General features: G+C 42.0%; 1 protein-coding gene across 1 annotated transcript; it reads right to left on the bottom strand.

Moving 5' to 3' along the window:
• Window positions 1–12,133: 12,133 nt before the first annotated feature.
• CGGBP1 (CGG triplet repeat binding protein 1) lies at window positions 12,134–20,379 on the bottom strand. Its single transcript, XM_065676011.1, has 2 exons — window positions 20,243–20,379; window positions 12,134–17,924 (listed from the first exon to the last, which is right to left on the bottom strand). Exon 2 carries the CDS (start codon window positions 17,894–17,896, stop codon window positions 17,393–17,395), a length of 504 nt encoding a protein of 167 aa, XP_065532083.1. The 5' UTR covers window positions 17,897–17,924; window positions 20,243–20,379; the 3' UTR covers window positions 12,134–17,392.
• Between the last annotated feature and the right edge of the window lie 397 nt (window positions 20,380–20,776).

A 20,776-nucleotide genomic window follows, 5' to 3' on the forward strand; every position in this document is an offset into this window, starting at 1 on the left:
TTACAGATAGATGACCTTAAGGTCCTTTCCAACCCTAACTATTCTATGATTCTATATTAGCTAAATTTTCAAAAGATCTGAGCTAACTTCTCTTTCTGATCTGTTTTCAGACAGACTCCGTGTAAATTCCATGTCACATTCCACGTAAATGAGATGTCAAAGCCTGTGATTCGATCACCTTCGGTCGGCGCGGTGTTTGCAAGGAATTCTTGTGGTCCCCAGCCACAGAGCAACAAATTGGCGTGCAAACTCACCACTGAAAAAGCTGGGTTATATATTGGGCCACATCAGTGTGCAGATCTCTGTTTTCTAAGGTAAAAGAGTATTATCATCATCTCTGCAGGAGAAGGAAGAAACAATTTATGTTGCTAGCTCCTCTTTCCACAGTCCCTGCGGTAGGTGTTGGCAGATGTGTCCGGGCTCAGGATTGTCACAAATGCGGGCAAAATAAATGCATATAATTTGAGAATTCATTTTTAGTTGTATAAAGAGTTTTCACTGTCCATGCTTCCCTTGGAATTATGGCCTTAAGACTGTTCTTATTATATGAGGGAGAAAGCTTATTACACAGTACCACTCTGCTCTCTGGAATGAGAATGGTGCTTCCAGACCTTCACAATCTTTTTTCTAGTACAGGACAGAGCTTGATTTTCTTCTCCTTATGAAGCAACAAAGGAACTATTTGAGAACTGTACTTGCTGATTCGGGGAAATAGGTTCTTAGAAGGTGGCAACTCTGATTTCTTTTTAGACATTGTGCTTCAGTAAAGACATCAACCTGTTTGAGAGAGCAGAGAGAACAGCAGCGTAGACTCAGGCGGCTTTACCAAGAGCAGATGTATCAGACCGAGCTGAAAATGTATGCATATGGTTTTCAGGAAGGCAGTTCCATTTCATTATTGGAACTGATAGCCAGAAGCTGTTCAGTTATACTCTGAGCTTGCTTCCTGGTACCCACTCCAGTAATTTGAGGTCAGCCAAAGTACTTGAACACTTCTGGTTTGTCTCTGGTTTGTCTTTCATTTCTCTTTTGCAGGCTTAGAGCTCTGAAGCCCCTTCAAGAAAGAAAAGAAACCACAGTGGAAGGCAAGAGCCTTGCATGCATATGGAAGGCCACTTCCACTCAGCCTTTGTTTCGTTATCACAAGTTGGTGTCCAAAATCAAAGCACACTTCTTACTTCCCATCATTTGCTTATCATGTGAGACCACTGTTTTAGTACCATCTACTCTCAGACTGCAGAGAAGAGGAAGCTGATAGATCACAGGGGGTTTTAGGCTCTGGGGGAGGTAGTGGACCATCACGGGTGTCTGTGAGGGCCCCAGCTGGGGGAGCTGGTAGTGACAGTATAACCACGAATTACATAAGGTGAGGTTTTGTGTCTTGCTTTCCTCCCATGACACAGGTTGCCTGTAGTTGAGGTTAAAAGTTAGCTGTAGTCAACCTTTTACATACGAATTTCTAGAGAAAATGGAGGTTCTACTGAAGCTACCACTTCTTCCAGCAAACCACGACTGTCAATGACTTAAGGCATGGACAAAGGGAGCTGCAAGCTCCCTTATTATTATTTTTATTATTATTTACTTATATCTATTATTTATGTTTTAATAATATCAGTTATTTATTATTTTTTTAATTAAACGCAATTGAAATGACCTTTCCCAGAGGCTGTGGGGCTCTGAGGCTAAATCCCTGCTGTAAAGCTTAGGCAGCAAACCTCTGGGTATTAACAGGTTTAAAAGGGACAAGGGAAACTCAGCGGAAGCCACCCCTGCTTCACCACCTTTCCCATAATCCAGAAGCGCTAGGAAGCACGCAAGTTTCTTAGTGCGCACTGGAAGTTAACAATCCCACCCTCCTCTACTGAGCCAGGCGTTGTTTTAGTCACAGGTTACACGGGAGAAATAAACGTAGCCTCTGAGACTGCAGCCTGTGAATAGTGACTTTATGGATTACCTGGAGTCCTCAATACCGAATGCCTACATACCATCAGGTGGGAGCTGAAGTAGCAATAGGAAAATGTTCATGGTTTGCCAGAAGCAGTCCCCGCAGGTTGGAAAATGAATAAAGCTCACCACTGTTCTAAATCTTTACTGACTTTATAGAAGCACAATTTGAAGGGAAAATGGCTGAATAAAGTGAAACTGAGATGGCTGATGTGTTTTAGAGTCCACTCATCCCATCTAATCTTGTAAGAGGCTTGTGTGCCGTGCGGGTTGCTTGGGAGGGAGGAGCCAGTTACATGTTCCTCCCTTGCAAGAAGAGTTTGCAGTGAAGGGCAATAACCTGCTTTGCTGACACTAACAGATCGTAGGCTCCGCGGGCTCTGCTGTTTAGTTTCCATGTGGGTTTGTGGGTGTAATCGAGAGCTGTACAGCTTCATTCCTGTTTTCTGCACTTCCTGTGTGACTATACCTGTGCAGCATATTTAGTGCATAAATAGCAGACACAGGAAGCAGAAAATTACATACCTTGGACCGTGTCTTAGGGAAGCTGCTCAGGAGCCGTACACCTCCCACAGAATGGGTCCCAAGCCTGTTTCCTTTAGCGCACTGTTGTGGTTGCGTGGTTTCCCTGCACAGTTTAACCCAATGATGGCTCTTTCCAGTCAGGCGCTGAGCGCACAGGGTGAATCTTGAGACTGCTCTGCTCCCGCTGGTGTCCTGCCCCGGAGGAGGATGCAACTCTGAAATGTGGAGGCCATCCCCTGAACCTTAATGCAACCATCACTTGGTGTGATGTCTAAAACGTGACATTGTGTTATTGAGAAGTGCAATAGGTGGTTGAGATAGATATGTAGCACATGAAGTGACATAGTACAGGTATTCCATTAACCGGCCAGTTTTACAACCAGTGGATGGTGGAAATAACAACTTCTTTACTTTCTAAAGGCTGTGAAAGCTGAGTGATGCTGTACTTTATCTGAATGGATTATATACACTTTAAGAAGCAGATGGTTTCAGTCAGCGCCTTTTGTTTCCCTCCTTCAAAAGGCAGTCTTTCAGCTTGTTTGCTTAAAAAAATGAACCTTCTGCAGGCTCCTGTGCTTTGCTTTTCAATGCTAGCATGTTTGATGGTAAGGAGGTATCCACATCCTGTTTCTCTACAAAAATCTTGTCCTCCAAACCAAACTTTGCTCTCTGGGGACCTCATTAAGTCAAAGTTCAGCCTTGCGTATGGGTGAAACAAGTCACATTCAGATGTCACTGTTCTTCTCATCTCTTAATGGTGCAATACTTCCTCGTGTGTGTTCAGCCTCGTTCTAGGTCTCAGTTGCCAGCTTGTCACTCTGGGGCTGATCTGAATGAACCTGCTGGTGCTTTCATCTGACTGCGGTGACAGAGGGAAAGCTGCAAAGCATCTTCATCTTCAAAGCAGCTTCTTTTTCACATATACTTGTCCTCTGGAAGGGTGGACTTTTTAGTCTTTCCCTTCTGCCTGTAAGGCCTGTATCCAGGTCATTAAAAGTAATTAGGGAAGTTTCATGCCTTTTGTTCAAATACATTTAGGCTCGCCATTGAGTGGCTGTCGTGATTTAAGCCCAGCTGTAAATCAGAGCCACACAGTTTATCTCTCACTCCCCGCCCCCCATTCCCCCCCCCACCCCCCCCCCCCAGAGGGATGGGGAGGAGAATCAAAAGAATGTAACTCCCATAGGTTGAGATAAGAACAGTAACTAAGGTATAACACAAACCACTGCTGCTGCCACCAATGATAATAATGATAAGGGAAATAACAAGGGAAGAGAATACAACCGCTCACCACCCGCCGACCGATACCCAGCCTGACCGAGCGGTGATCTAACCCTTCCGGGTAACTGCCCCCAGTTCTACATCCTGGGCATGACGTGCTGTGGTATGGAATACCTCTTTGGTCAGTTTGGGTCAGGTGTCCTGTCTCTGCTTCCCCTCCTCCCTGGCAGAGCATGAGGCTCACAAAGTCCTTGGTCAGAGTAAACATCACTGAGCAGCAACTGAAACCATCGGTGTTGTCAGCGCTGTTCCCAGGCTGAGAGTCAAAACCACAGCACTGCACCAGGTACTAAGAAGGAGAAAAATGACTGCTGCTGCTGAACCCAGGACAGTGGCTCTCCTTGGTTTTCAGTTTAAGACCACTGAGATAGAATCTATCTCAGAGAAACATTTTTTTCTTATTCTGAAGTAGTCCATTTTCACAGAACAAATGAAATAAAAAATAGACAATTTCATAGACTACTTGTAGTCTCTGAAAATATTTGTACCTTTATCAGTTGAGCAGTAAATGCAACTAAAGGTCTATTTCTGGGCCCATTCATACCTAACTTGCTCAAAAGTTCCCAGTCCTTCCCCTAAAATAATTAGCCTCTAGCCAAGATTTGCCCACTAGAACAAAAGAGCAAACTGAACTTTTTTAGAAGACAGATTTTTTTTAATGAAGATTATCAATGATTTACTGCATTGATAATTTATACATTTATAGAATAAGAAAACAAGAAAAAAAAAAAACCAGAAAATATCAACATTTCTAATGGCCTGAATTAACAACTTAGTACAGGAAAACCTGTACTGCAGTTGGTACCCAGCCTAGTAGTGTCACTGCCTGCCCCAGTGACCCTCAGAGGCACTTTCAGATTGAAGTTTGTATGACACCGGTCTACACACAGCTGTTGGATCTTAGCCTTCATTCCTGGCAGCTAATGCAGGTGAAAGCGTTTGGCAACCTGCTGTCAATTAACCTAGCATACAAATCCTCTTCTTCTTTTCCCTTGGGAACAATGGGGGTTGAGGCTCCTGGGCTTCTTTCTATTTTCTCTAGGTTTGGTTTGGGATTTTTTTTTCCTTATGCATTTTAGCACATGCGTGGTCATAATCAATATCCAAGTGTGTTGTTTTCAAGAGGGTGAAAACATCTGTAATGTGCCTAATCTTCATATACCAGCTTCAAACTTAAGACTCCAGGGGGAATACAGATTGTCTAGAAGTGCTTTTTCTTCTAGATCAGTTAAGTGTGCTCCTGAACATGCTGCGGTAAGCCAGCCTCTACTGCACCAAGAATTAATCTGCACAGGTAAGGAATGTCTTTTGTACAGCATACTGCCAGGATAGGATTTTCAAATCAAAGCATGTATTCCATAACTTGTACAACAGCGAAATACCCATAATAGTACTTAAATAAAAGCAATTTTAATCTATTTCTTGCTCTTATGTTCTAGAAAACAGTCATGATATGCCTCATTAAGCAAGCAAAGTTTTAAGTTTAATGGATATGGCTTTCCATTTAGCTAACTTGACCCATTAATAGAAAAAATAAAAGCTAAAAAGTGAGCCTTCTTATCTTTGAATTGTAAATGCTGTCACACACCTGATCTTCTAAGAACTCGGAACAGCTCCAGTAAAGTAGGACTATTCATTGGAATGTCTGAGATGTTTGTTTCTCTCTACTTTGTTTTGTTCTTGTCCCCTTTCTAAGAAGCAAAGGCAAGAGAGATAGGATAGAAGTCGTATGCATCATTCCCTCAGACAGTTAATGGCTGAGGTATAAAATGTCAATTATTAATGAAAAATGAATGTCTGTTAGTTTTGAATCCTACACTTGGGTCTGTCTGTGAACACATCAAATCACTAATAATGACTTAATCCAGGCCCTATGTTCTGGGAAGTTTCTGGTTAGGGCCATAGAACAAAAACTACATCAGGAAGCACGCTGATTTGGGGGGTGAGTGGTCGAATTTAACACGGAGATCTTCATGACTTTGCTACATTTAGCAGCAAAAAGGGGCTATGAGGAGAACTCGTGGAAAAATAAGCTCCTTTCTTGACTTTAGGTAAAGCGTATTTACAAAGAGAAGCGCTTCAGAAGGCATGCGAAGGCAAGGTTAGGTCTTTTTCAGACTTCTGCCAGCTTCAAGGCTTTCCAAAGAATGAAGTAAAATCTTAGTTTAGTTATTTTACCTATTTATACCACAATATGGATTTTTCACAGGTCATTTTGTTAATGGAGTTCTAGTCCACTTAATTTTTCTCGTGTGATCCTGAAGATACAGTAATGTACTTTGTCCCTTTATTCGGTGTACAATGAAGAATTTCGTGTCTCTTGTTCTTTCTGTTTGATTTTGTTTGGTTGTTTTGCTGGCAATGCTAGTATTTGTAAAGCTGATCTGCTTGCTGTGGTCCCTGATGAAGAGTTGCATCAGTTTTTAAGCATTCCTTGCTGCAAGCTGTGTAGGGGAACAAAACAGGCATTTATTTTGATGACTCAAACTTGAAGATGGAACATTTCTGTTTAGCTGAGTGTTAGCATGTGCAAGACATACTATCCCACCAGAAGGTCTAACCTCACCGTGTTATTTGATCCGAGAACTGTGTCCCCTGTCCTCTGCTAGCGGGCATGAGTGCATGTACTAAGTTACTAGCCGGGGGCGCTTGGAGCAAAGCAGGGTTTGCTGGGGTTTATTTGTACTGGGATGAAATGCTTCCTTTATTTGTGTATGCTGTCCAATGAGACTGGATGGAAACAACCTGTCCTTTGGTGTTACAAAGGAAGCAGGGTCTAACTGGACTAAAATTACTGGGCTTATGGGGGAGAAGGTCCTTTTGCTTGTAAGTTTCAGCAACAAGCTTACTTCTCCTTCCATAATTTAGCCAAGATTTGCTGGTTATTGACCTTGTGTAAGAAATCTGAGTGGTCAGCTTTGTATCTGTTAAGAGTAAGGGAAACCTTGGATAGATACGTAACATAAAAAGCTTAAGACTGGTTTCAATTTTCAGCTTATTTTTAACCAAAATGAAAACCAAACAAGCTTGGAAAACTTATGCCTAAAAAGGTTTTAAATGGTATTTGAATGATGGTTCTGTGAAGACTAGCTTGCAAAACTCTGTAATGCTCATCTAAAGATGATTCCGATATCGGCAGCTCTGTAGGTGTGTAGAAGGAAATTGTAGTGTTTTCAGAGGACCCCAGGTAGTTTTGATATAGGTCAAAGAATAAAACCTAGCACAATAAATTGTGTGTGAACAAGATTTATGTGATAAGCAGCATAACGGAGATTAAATTCTCTTCTAAAGCCAGTATCTAGGAGCCTGTCAGATGGGTATGCAGGGTTTGTTCGTGTATTAGTGAACTATATTGGATGATGCGAGGAGGTGATTGTGAAAGGGACTAATAACACAGGCAAACTTGAGGAACAGAAACAGTAGCTTACTCTCTGAAGAAAAGAACATACATCTGTTTAGGGCATGAAGGAGGTTATCAGCTCTAGATACACCTCTTTTTTGTTAGTTTATTCATTTGCAATTCAGGCGTAAAGCAGTTCAGTAGTCTCCTCAGGCTCAGATCATACCCTCATTAAGAAACAGCTGCGTCTAACTGATGTGGTAAACTGTGTCTCTTAAGCTAAAGGTTTCCCTTTCCAGGCAGATGCTCTGAATGCTGGTTTAACCTTTCTTATTAATATTAATAATGTGGTTTATTCATAAAAGCAAGGAGCATTGAAAGATGCTATAGATCTGCAGAGTTAGTCAGGTATGTCAACTAAGCTTCACACAGCCAATTCGTTGGTGTAGTTTTTAGCAGTTTCTTATGAAAAAAATGCTATTTTGATCAATTTATCAGTTGATATATCTGAAATGTACCAACAGCAGCTGTATTTTCTGTATGACCGTCTTCATTTCAATGCTAACACTTGTGTCTCCTGTATGATACTAGTAGGGAAGAATCTGAAACAAAACAATCTCATTAAGCAAAATGAGGTAAAAATAATACTAGGAGTATACTGGGTGCAGTGTATTCCTCCTGACAGTTCAAATGAGGAGAAACTCTCTACTTAAAACTGTGGTGATTGAAAGTTGAAAGTGAGATCAAAACTGGACAGAATTAAGCTAAGTAATTGAAGGTACACTCAAGTGATAAGGATAATTTGACTGCAAGCTGCATCTAGTTCAGAGCCAGTAGGATTCTCAGGTCTCAAGCAGGGGCTTGAATGCTCCCAAACCCTTTAAAGGCAAAGCCTTTGGCCACAAAGCAAGATGTGTTTGGTCTCCAAGTGCTAGAGTTCTGGTCTAGATGGTTACTGAATGTTTCTCAATGACTATCGTTATTATCCTCCTCAATCAAATTAAGAGTCTCTGATATAGTAATTGAATAAGACAGATTATCTCCAAGATATAGTAAGCACTGATTTAGTTTCTGTTTTCCCCCTGCAATGGTTAATAACTGCAGACAAGTTAAATTGTAAAACCACATCTTACCATAAACTTGATAGTTGCTCTGAGCCAGCATTACTAGAAGGATGTACAGTAATATCCTTTTTATTAACATGAGTGGAGGAGCCTTCATTCTCTGAGCATGGTCGAGTTCTTGTGGGTTTAAGAAGTGCAGTTCAGATGGCCTCTTGCATCCTGTTAGGTTTACCTGCGGTGTGTGGCTGAGCTAATTCCCTTTTCTGGTTCTTCTGCTAAGACAGTGAAGAAAAGGGGTAGGGAAGCAATGCATGCCCTAAAAATATGGTGGGTTACACCGCTGTTTTTTTGTGTGGTTGAATTATGAACTGCTTGATCACTTTATGTCACCTCAGAACTCCTCTGCCATTAGAGGTAAAACATCCTTCACACTTCTCTGGCTGCAGAGTTTGGGTCTTGCTTGTTTATTTGGGGCTTCTTTTTTAGGTTGTTATTGAGATTTTGATGCTAAAAGCAGCAATGTAGCAGAGAGAAGGGATGCACAGCAGTATTTAGAACCTGTTCAGTCCTTGTGTATTACTGTAATCCAACATGAACAAATCAGGAAGCTGAACAAATTCACTATTCATAAGGTGGTCTGAAGAGTCTTAATTTGCATTAGATTAATTTACAGTAATCTGCACTATAGCAGGTGATTGCTTCCACTGTTTAGTCTTAGCATCCTCATTACGTAAGGCTGAGTGATTTGAGTTTGGATTTTGTAGGTTCTTTTTTAGCACATCCACAACGCATTCCCCCCTAAATATTTCTGAAACATTGAACCATTTAGCTTGAGACAAGGAGGCACAAAATGTAATCAGTTTTAAGTAACGTTAAGTTTGATGGCTTTGTAATGGAAAATAACTGTGGTGCTTGAAGATAAACCGTTGTAGTTGACGTAGTTCTAGGTCCTTAGGACCTTAGTACAAAAAGTGTAAGGAAAACAGGATAGAAAAAAACAGGATGTGAGGATGAGGAGTATCCGGGACTAGCAGATGTCCAGGATGGGAGCAGTTAAACTAACTGACAAGTAGAAGGACAGGATGATTGCTGTCTGTAATGTTAACTAAGCTGGTGCTTCAAAGACTGCAGAAGCGATGAAGATTGTTGGAAGAAGTAAACGACCCTCAGAGACCACCACGTTTGTGTACCCATGCGGTAAACTGTCTGGAAGAAGATGTAATTCATATGTAGCCTCATGAATATGTATGTATGCCCAGTGACTATAGAAGGACGGCTTGTGGAGCAATACGGTGATGCACGTTAGGAGGAGCTATCCCTGTGTCTCCCGGTGCTGCAATAAAGAACACCTGCTTGTCAACTTAAACACTTTGTTGGCCAGTTTGTTCCTGGAGTTTTCTCCAAATCAAGCTGAACCTTCCAAAACCATTCTGCCAATGAAGTGTTTCTTCCTAAAGTTAAAACAAAACTAAGGTTGAACAGGAACTTTGCATCTAGCAATTATCACTTATGCTTACAACGCAAGTAGAACAACCACAGATAGGAGCTAGGGAAGAAATTAATGCAGTTATGAAATCCTGTGTTAAAATGGGATGGTTTAGACTTGACATGAGGAAGCATTTCCTTGCCAAGAGGGTGGTCAAGCACTGGATCAGACTTCTTAGTGAAGCTAGCCGATGCCCAAGCCTGTCAGTGTTTAAGAGGCATGTTTTCACTTGTGGTCAGGGAGTTAGACTAGATCATTGTAGGTGTGTTCCAATTGAACTATTCTGTTCTAAACACTTCACGCCTTTTAGACAAAATATATGCAGATTATGGGCTAACAAAAATCTAAATAATCAGGATTTTTTCCAAGTAATATTTTTGGAAACATAATCAAACAGCTTTCCAAAATTCCATGATTGAAAGGGTCTGGCAAAGTAAGCGATGATCATGAGAATCTTACCGATGTTCAAGAGAAACGGGAATAGCCTTACAAAAGTGACAACCCAGCCTAAGTGGAAAATATGTATGGAAGTAAACTCCTAGAGCTAACTCCGCACACAGCATGCTTCCACTTGGGACAAAATACCAGTACCAGGGTGCATTTCTGTATAGTGCAGACATCTAGTGGCTGAATCCATAGCAAGCTTAGTAAAGCTGGTTATTAAAGGATGTGTTTCCTGGCAGTGTAATTCCTGCCTGTGCAGATGCTGAGTTATCTGAAGTTTATGCTTGAAATGTAACATTAGTAACTGATATTTGATCTCTGTATTTGTATGAGAAGAACTGTTTTAGGCTGCATCCTTTGCTGGTGTTTGAAGCTTTTTAATAAGATCAGGTTTTGTCTGTTCTATGCGGTGTTTTGCAATTGGCTTTCTAGGTGGGCAAGTCCTTGTTGGTAACTATGTGGAAGCATTCTGAACTGTAAGAAAGACAGGTACTATCCTCCATCAGCCTTTTGGAAGAAGTGAGGTGGGTCAGAGCGGCAAGGACCACATACTCCCTGCACACTGTGTGGCTTGTGAGGATTCTTTGTACTTTTAATAGTAAATGTCTTGGATAGTCATCTGTATTTTGGAGCCCCTTTCTTAAAAGGGCTTGGGCAAATGTGGCTTCCATCACTGCAGACACTTGATTACTTCCTTTACCTCCTTTCTGCTTGCTTTCACAAGGAGTGTCAGCTTATTCAGTGCAAAGTTGGTTAAGAATCTACTCAGGGTTTTGCTGTATATGAGACACTTGATTAAGTGTAAGCATGGGTATCATAGTCATCGGATTTGTCTTAAGGTAATGACAAGATTCAGAAACAAGGGGAGCGATGAAGTGATTTAAAGCTAATTACAAAGGAATTAAGGTAAGGAGGTCTCATCTACTGCAGTAAAGTCTAACACTGAATTTGTCAGCTATTCTGTACACTGAAGAACAGATTAAAACACTTGAGGCGAACCAATGTACACCCCTCCCCATACATCGAGAACCTCTAAAGCTCCTGCAGAACTGCTGAATTATACCCTATCCACTCCATTGCCGTAAGCTGCTGGTGGTTAGGAGAAAAGGTCAGATTTGCTTATTTTCCTTAAGGACACAATAGTTCTCACTGAACAGAAGCATCAGATAGGAGGGCAAAGTAGTACCCACTGTAAGACAGCAGAAACTTCCTAATCGGTGTGTACTCTTACTTTAGTGTGGCTGTGGACCACATATGAGAGTACTGGTTATTTCATTGCTCTTAAGTAATCCTTTGCTTTTACTTCCCCTTCCTGTGCATTGCTAGACAGGAGAAGACACAAGGAGGGCTAAATACTTAGAGTAATGGCTTTTAAATTTGGACTGAGCTAGTTACTCAGCAATTACTTAAGAGTTTTTATATTATCCTTAATTTTCTACTTTATAGAACTGTATTAAGCATACCTAACAGGTAACATTTAGCTTCAGGACAACAATGGTCTTGAGGCTGCCCAATGCCAAGGCTAAGTTGCAGTAGCTGTTTGTATCCTGTCCACATCCTACACCTGGTATGTTACTTGAGCTGTCCTATCTGCTTTCAAGTATGAAAGAGGAGGTCTCTACCACCAGAAGACCCACATATTCCAAACCCCTTGCAGAAAAAGTGGAGGGATGGAGAGAGGAAAAAAATAAGCCAAACACCACAAACAAATCCAACCCCCTTACCTGCCTTAAGCAAAACTGCACAGATTGTCTATCTTCCGGCCCCTGTTGCTCATCCTATGTAAATGACAAACATCAAACCTAATTATCACTGTAAATGTGGCCTAAAAGCAGTTATGTATACTTCATCCAGCTGCATCTTGGATATGGGTTAAACTGCATCATTCACTTAGGAAAGTAAAATGTCATTGCAAGAAGTTAGCATGGCCCAATTGCTAGACTTTAAATACGTACTTCACCCAGTTCTTCCACACAAATCCTTTCTGATACATTGATTCTGCAAGCACGCATATGCTGTTTCACAGAGGTATTGTCCACACCAGAAAACTTGACAAAAGGATATGTTTATTTCTATGCTGCTTTTCCATTTGATATAAGGGCAACAAAAAGCAAACTGATCTTAATGTCCTGTGACCTGAAAATGAGAAAGTAATGACTAGCAAGTTCATGAGTCAAGCGGTTACACTAGTTTAGCACTGATCCATCATGAGATGCCAAGCGAGGAAAGAATTCAGGAAAAGGAAAGTGTAAGCAATCAAATCTATACTTGATAGCATCAGTCCATCAAAATTATGTGCTCACTTTTTATTAAGTCCCTAAGGAAGAAAGAGATCCAATTGCGACTCTTTTGCAGCCGGTTTGGAAAGACCTTACTCTTCCACATTGCAGAAGTTCTTTCTGAAAAGACCTGAAGTATTAGGCAGCTGCGATATCCTATACCTACCAGTTGTTTACTGCAACATTAAAATGCGTAGCAATTTCACTTGGTGTTCACTTGCCACAGAAGGCAAAATGAGGGAATTTCTGTCACTATAAAGGAAGCCACGTACTCGACAGGAAACAGGAGTTCTGGTTAACCAGTCCTGTATGACCGGGCTTCAGTGTCATTGTACAGATACATCAATGAACTGCTTCAACCTACAGTTTGACATTACATTTAGTTACAACAACAGCATGTAGATTATTTTTTCCTGTCACCATCCATTTCTGCAATCTTACATTATCATTATATGTGAACTACACAGGTTCTTTATCTGCTTTCTTGGCAAAAGAAGAGGTCATGCATAAATTCTAAGAAAAAGCAATTCCTTTATTGTTTTTTAAGAACCATTTCTCCATTACCAAGTGAAAACTTTACAAAGTAAAGTATTTATCTTCCAATAATATTTTAATATAAAAACTTAAATCACTTACTCTGGTTTTACTGTTCTAATAGGAAGTCTTGTGGCACTGCAGGATGCAAGCCTTTTCAGCCTCATTCTAGTATCTACTCGCAAGTTTAAATAAAACCATTCCTGCGGCCACTTTTCCTCCGTGAAACATCCCTGCTACCAAACCAAAAATAAAGCATTTTCACTAGCCCAGAAGAGCCTAAACTTTTAATAGCATTATTACAATGAGAAGCTTTGTTTAAAAAAGACAAACAAAAAAGAGAGATTTATTTAGCAAGTTAGACACAATCTTAAAAATGTACAAAGACAACAAGCACTCAAATTACACAAAAAGATTTAGCGGGGAGTACAATGTGAACACAACGGTGATTCTTGCCTCTCTTTATATGTAAATATAAATAGAGATTACCCTTGCCAAACTTCCAGCTCTCCCCCTTTCCCCACTCCTATAAACCAGTTCATGATGCTGAAAAACGTTGCAGGGAACATTTTGCTGTTCAGCTCTACAGAACTGCTAAAATGGGGCTCTGACTAAAAATAGTCTTATCATGAGAATATCTCATACTTTGCAGAACCAAGTTTCTCTCTCAACTGAAAAACAGCTTTCCCTTTCATTATGTCAAATGTTTCACCTCCTCTAGGGACCTGCCAAATTACAGGCTTCAAAATGCTTAAAATCATTAGAACTTGCTCATTTCTTCAGGAACATGCAAGCTGAAACTAACTACATGGTACATACATGTAAGTAGTCACAAAACAGAGAATGTGCCTGTTTGTATTTTACTCTTTGAAACTGATGTTTCAAGAAAAGCACTTTGGAGTAATTTTAGCTGTCAGTTGGCTAAACTAATATAAGTGTGTGGTTAGAGACGAAAACATTTCTTCTTTTCCTTTTATATTACATTTACAGCTTTATATATATTAATAAAACCACCTGGCAAAAGTATCCCTTATAGCTTGCCCCTATATAAGCATGTAAAATGAAAAGCAGGCGTTGCTACCATTCTCCTTTTACTTCTGAGAGTAGGCTTTACAGCAAATACATGGAAAAATAATGCAGTGTTCTTGCAGGGGAAAAAAAAAAACAAACCAAACCAAAAAACCTCCAATCCATGGAGACTGTTCAACAACCACAGCCTCTGTTCTAGGATTTTGCTGTTAGGTTTAGATACACCAGAAAACTTCTGTCATAAATCTTCCTTAAGATCAGTAGTAATTAAACCAAGGTTATGCTTCATCCAGCTATAGCCACACTGGCTCTAAACTTCAGCATTTGTAGGACTCTATTCCAAGACTGAGTGGAGCTATTTTTACTTCTAAAGGAAATAAGCGTATCTGTCTTGTTGATGATCTGCATTATGTCCATGAATATAAACTTACTCATTATTCTTTTTTGGTTACCTGGAAGTGTTTTGTTTTTCATTGGTTTACTCTATTCTGAATCTCTTGCAATGGATAAGAATCTTGATTTTCCAAAAGCTTGGAAAATGCTGTGACTTAAACAAATAAAATAGGATTAAGACACCAGCATCCTACAAACTGCTGTGCATTGGAATTAAATCAGTTCTATTCAAAATCCTTGTGACCACTTTTTGCTTCCAAATTGCTATCAGTTGGTAGCATATGGCTACATGGGTGAGGCTCCTCATCAGGCTCCCACCCCCTGCAGTAATTCTGCATTAAAGAAGTGGTACTAGAATAATGACTGACAATATTTACACAACTGTATTATTTCTCTAAGTTGAGGCTCTGTACACAGACTGCTACAAGTAGAGTCAAATTCTGAGAAACCAAGTGTTCCAATATTGCTTTGCCTTAGTGAAAACGCCTGGGTTTTTTTTTTTTACTAAAAGCTGCTGATGTTGCTAACTTCTGGTTTTATGTAAGTGAAAGGAACTTGGTTTTGGTTTGGTTTGGTTTTCTTTCAGTTGTGTAAGAGCTTACTTAATGTTACCATTAAACTTTCCAAAGCATCTCTTGGTTTGCCAGTCCAAGGGAAAAATATACAGCATTGAATCCAATATAAAATGGCCATGGGGTGCAGCCTCTGAAATACCATGTTAGCAAGAAGTGAGCTAACTAGTCCCAATTTATACCTTGTAATCATACTATCTTCTCTAAGTGCCTTTTTTATTTATAATGGAAGCCTCTTTTCTCAATACTTCATTGTTTTCTATTTGCTTCAATTCTAAGATAGCATTCATAAGGTAAGAAAAAGATAATAAAGCAAGGCTGTTGTTTCACTGAAATGAAACTGCAGCTGTAAAAGAACACTTCCAATTATTGTCAGGGCAGAAAAAGCTACTGGCAGCTTATCCTTAACTTGGCTTAAGAAGATCTATAAAACAGTTGTAGCCCAAGGCAGTTCATGATGTTAAGCTAAACCCAAGCTCGTGCAAGAGCAAATAGTATTTTGCAAGGCATATTTTGGTATCTAGGTTTAGAGGGGAAAAAAGTTATTACTGTTATTTCTGTCTGTAGTTCGGAAACAGCAACCAGTATAAGTGATAGGATCGTTATACCTACATGGAGTCCTGCTATCATCAACAGGGACCAAAGGTGTGGCAGTGTACTGGGCACCCATGCACCAGAACACGTGGGTAAGCAGCCTTCTGCCTTTTAGTTTTGTCCATTTATTGGAACAGGTCTAACAGCAGAAGGGTACAAGACATGATTACAATGTAACACAAGTGCATTTCTGTAGAAGATAATTGCACAAAAACTAGTTGGTACTTAGTATGTAAGTCTCTCTCAATCCAGCGGAAGAGACTGCTCTAGAAATAGCTAAAGAAACAAAATAAGCAGCTTATTTTGTCTCTTTTTAGCAATTACTTAGTATTGCTGTAAATATCTGGAATAAAGTAAATGCTGAGAAACAAAATACTGTGAAACTCTGCTGGGGAAAGGAAGCTGTAAAGAACAACTGGCTCCACCTGAGGGATTTACAGCATAGTCACACCATTGTATCCACTGAGCAGAGGAGTTCTGTGTTACTGGAAGATGCTTGGTGCCTCCCGGAAACCTAGAGCACCTCAAGAAAAACTAAAGCAGGCAGAAGGTGGTCTAACTGTAGCACTCATTCCATTCAAAAACTTTATAGAGCACTTATACTGAGTGGATTATTTGGCATAATAATTTGGAATAGCTCTGTAACAGTTACTAGATTTCAGAGAGGGTAACATTGAAATTCTTCAGTTGCCCATTTTACATTTTGCTAGTCCTTGCTAGCCTTTGTTGCCCTTTATAGATATGGCCTTGGCACAGAGTAAGAAATAACAGCCCAGGCCTGTAATTCCAGTAAAGCTGCAAAGCATCCACTCTTTTCTGTTTGCACTTAAAGGTACTGAATAGCCTTTCCAGTAATCATTCTGAAAACTATCTTAATTACTTTACTTCCTTTGCCTAAAAGGCTGAAAACAAGGCCAGAGATGGAGAAGACCTTCAAGGAAAGTTGAAGGAGCCTCTTCTCATATGCACTGTAAAAAAGCTTTTTCAACTCCACTGTTTAGTGCCTCCACCATCCCTAATTTAGATCCAGTATCCTCTGTCCTGCTAGTAAGAAAAAAGGCATTAATCCTGTCTACAAAGATTTTCACCCAGTGTAAATTTCACTTGCCAGCAACTGCACTGCAAGCCACACTCAGTTACTGGTTTGTCAATCTGACTTCAAGGATTGGCACTGAAATTGAAGGGGACATGTTAAACAGACAATGAAACAGTGATTTTAGAAAAGGAGGACTGGTAAACATGCAGAACTCCTAGATTCATGAGAACAGTGGAGGTCAGAGGTCAACACAAGACAGCAGCTATTGGAGCCAGATAATGAATACATCCACAATTGCACCAAATAGGATAAAAGAGTATTCTAGAAGAAAAATGTTTCCCATTTTAGGAGGTAAACCGAACTTGAATAGGAATTTGCAATAATCCTCCTCCAACACAGCAGTTGTTTTAACTAACCATTCTACAGCTTCTTGTATTTCAAATGTGCAGCACTTCCTCTCGATCACTCATGGACAGGATACTGGAAAAAGCAATCCACTGACATGGTTAACAATCTCCATCGCGTCATATTCCTTGTATGTTCAGATGCACAGTTTAGGTAAGTGAGGTCCTCCATCCAAGTGCTTTTTTCTTAGCGTCAGGTACAGCTGGACTGAACGTGGATAAGGTGTATGCCAGGTTATGTTCCCTACATCAAGGTGAGTTCTACATCAATGTAACTCGGAAGTCTACAGCAGGGTTAGCAACAGTCTGTGGCATACCACTAAGTTCACAAATAGATTGTCATTTCTACATTAATACAAAATAGCTTGTAAAACCAATATGTAACACTGTTTATATGCATGAATAGAAAAATAAACCACACCATCAATATGTAAAACTTCACAACAATGATGAAAACAGTTTTCTTCTCAACGGTCTTCAGTATTGATGAGCTGGTTCTCATTGTCATACCCATCAGGCAGGTATGCTTTCCTTAGTTGGTCTGACTTAGGTATCGAACTGCCATTCTTGACATAGCGGGACAGGAAGGCTCGCACAGACGGATGGTCAGCCTTCTCAAGTGGAATATTAGCTTCCAGGCACATTTTCACAAAGTCCTGGATGACGCTGGTTTTCTCTGTCTGGGCAGTACTGTTGCACTGAAGGGAAGCAGTCAGAGTCCTCTGCTTCTTCCTGACGTTCTGTTCTTCAAACTCTGCCTTCCTCTTTGTGTGCGTTTTAGACTTGAGGTGGTCATTGATGGCAGACTTGCGAACGTGATTCAGAACCACATTGCAGGAAGTACAGAAGAGCTTTCCTCCATCTTCGTGCAGCTCACTGCCAAACTCAGTTACGCGATCCTGAGGAGTTACATACAAAGCGGTCTTCGAGCGGTTACGTGACGGAGCGGACTTCACTCCAAACCGTTCCATTGTGCCTTCAATACACTTTACCTGAAAGCTGGAAAAGAATACTGCTGTTAAAATGTGCTAATGATTTCAACCGAATAGCTCTGGATGCAGTCTAGTCAGTACTTACTGACAGCTACAATATAATTACATGTAAGATACATATATGAAACTACTATTGAAAGGTTCTTGATCTTGAAGTCCAAAGAATATATGAGACTGAGCTTCCTCATGGGTCAGGTTTTGTGACTACAAAGCTCAGCAGAACTCTCAAAACTCCATCTGCTCATCACTGAAAGCCAAATAGAAAGGCTTTTTCTCGCAGACTGTTTTTATCCTTTAGTTTTTATGGTAAAGGGTACTTTCTTGGTATCTCCAATATATGGGACAATTTCTGATGTTGAATGAGTATCTTTCTGTTTACTTCCTGAAAATGTGTAGCAAAAACTGAGTTGTTGAAATATCTGGCACGAAGGCCATTACTGTCCCAAAAGCCAGTAAAAAAAAGAACCCAACCAAAAACCCCAAACTTGATCTTTTTCAGTGCTCATTTGGGAACACCGCTCACTCCTACCCCAGCTCAAACCACAGCTATTAGACTGAACCTTAACTCCAAGTCAAAAGCAAATCATTCTGTCACAGCAACTAGAGACTGCTGAAAGAGCCTGCTGTGAACAGAAAATGGCAAATTACTTTTCAGTGCAAAATAAGAACCTATATTTTCAAAGATAACAACTTCTCTGAGGAAGGTAACTGATAACTAAGAGAGCTGGACACTTTTTAACAGCACTCTGAATTACACTATGTTACCAAAGCAGGCAATAACATGGCCAAGTGTACTAAAATCAAACAGGACTTATGTCTGTCTTTGTTGGTGAGAAATGGAGTGGCTGGTGTAAATCTCAGCCAAGACAATTCAAGTAATTTTCAAAGTAAAGCTGAAATCAAGAAACAGCTGTGTTTGGGTTTGAAGTTTCCTGAGCTGGCCATTACATTAACTACCCACTTCCTTAATGTAATGACCAATGCCAGGTAGTTAACTACCCACTTCCTTAACAAAAAAAGGAAACAGGTATTTCTTAAAAAGATCTATTCTGGGAAATATGTTGAGGAAATACAATAGGTTGTCTGACTTTAAAAGGCCAGAACTTCCAAACTAACTCTAAGTTGAGCCTGTCCACCTCTAAGGCCTGAATTAAACTTTCCTGTCCAGAATGCTTTTGGCTTACCCTGGAAATAAAGGCCCAGAAAATTCAGTCTTCAAAACTGTCTTTTTTTTAACCTTAAATCATCGCTAAACTAAAAGATAGCAATAAAAAGGAGTCTAAGATATTGCTATTAGCTACTTTCCTAGCCTATATTTTGTACTATCAGCTACTTTCCAAAACTGCAAGTTTTGACTGCTGCTTCACAACACTACAAACTAAGACAACTGATCTTTCTTTCAGCATCGACGGATCCTTGTTCTTTTTGTTGCTTTATACGATTTATCCCCATGAGTTTCCTAAGCGATTGCTTCCGGCCATCAAGCAGAAAACAGCCCTTAACCTCACATACACTTGTTGCTTAGGCTTCTGAAACGTCAAAACGAATCCCCCACTAAGCTAGGTGGTTGCACTTATGCTCTATCGCAATCCGTAAGGATCCTGCGAGCAGCACAACCGGCAAAACAAAGGATTTTTAGTGGGGTGGTTTTCGCCTCGAGTTTTGGCGTGGATCCTTTGATGCCTACTGATGCCTGGACTGCTCCTGCGCTCCCAAGCGCAGGGCAGGCGTGCGGGCACAGCAGGCAGCCAGGGCAGACACGGTAACACCGAAGCAGTGGAGCCCGACGGTGCGGATGAGCGCGGCTTGGGTGAGAAGCGCCACCGGCGGGCCCAAAGGGGTTGTTTCAGGTGAGGAGGAAAACAGCTCCTGACTCCCAACCGCTAACCGGGTTTCGCTGTTTCCCTGCCGGAGAAGCACCCTGGGGCGGACAGAGCTCGATGTATTCCCCAGGGAACCCCGGGGTCTGGCCACCGGAGAGACGGTGCCGTTTAACCCGGGAGGGCCTCGGAGGAGCGGCGGAGTGCGAGCTCCGCCACCGCCTCACTCCCTCCCGTGTCCCAGGGGGGCTGCGGGCCCGGCCCGGCGGCGGCAGCGCCGCACCCCAGGCCTACGTCCTCCCCATCCGCGGTGGCTGCAGACAGGTGCGGCCCCGCCCCACCGGCACGGCGGGTGCTTCCATGGCGGAGCCGGGAGCCGCCGCCGCACCGGGCCCGGACCCCACAGACGGCGGAGAGCGGCCCCGGGTGGCCCCCCCTGAGGCAGCGCCGACCGACCGACCGACCGACCGACCGACCGACCGCCCCCCCCGCCGGGCGCCGTTACCCGCTCGGCCTCCGCAGTCCCCGCCGCCGCCGCCGCTCCTCCGCTGGGCCCTCCGCCGCGCCGCAGGCAGCCGGACCGACCCACCCTGGCGGCCGCGGTAGGCGGGCCCTAGCAACCCGCCTAGCAACCGCCGCGCCCGCCCAGCCGCCCGGAGCCACGGAGAGGCCGTGGGAGAGAAACTCCTCAGTGATTGGCTCCGTCCGGCCAGGGCGGCAGAGATGGACTGCATTTCTGACCAATTAGATGTGAGAGGCGGGTGTAGGCGCTGTGATGGAGGTATGCTCAGGCCAATCAGCGTGCGCAGCGGTGACGGCGGCGTCTAGCGGACGGGGGCTTTGGCCAGTGGTCGGCAGGAGGCAGCGGAGGGAGGTGTAACAGGCGGAACGAGCAGCCAATGGCGACGCGGAGACAAAGTAACGAAGAGACTTTTCCTCCAATCAAAGGACGCTGCGGCGGAAGGGCGGAGCCAGAGGTCATCAACGAGTCGCCTGTTGATGGGCACTGCAGCCGGCCCAATAGGAACGCGGCGGGTGG

This window comes from Lathamus discolor, chromosome 4, assembly GCF_037157495.1.
Source record: "Lathamus discolor isolate bLatDis1 chromosome 4, bLatDis1.hap1, whole genome shotgun sequence".
Classification (NCBI taxonomy): domain Eukaryota; kingdom Metazoa; phylum Chordata; class Aves; order Psittaciformes; family Psittacidae; genus Lathamus; species Lathamus discolor.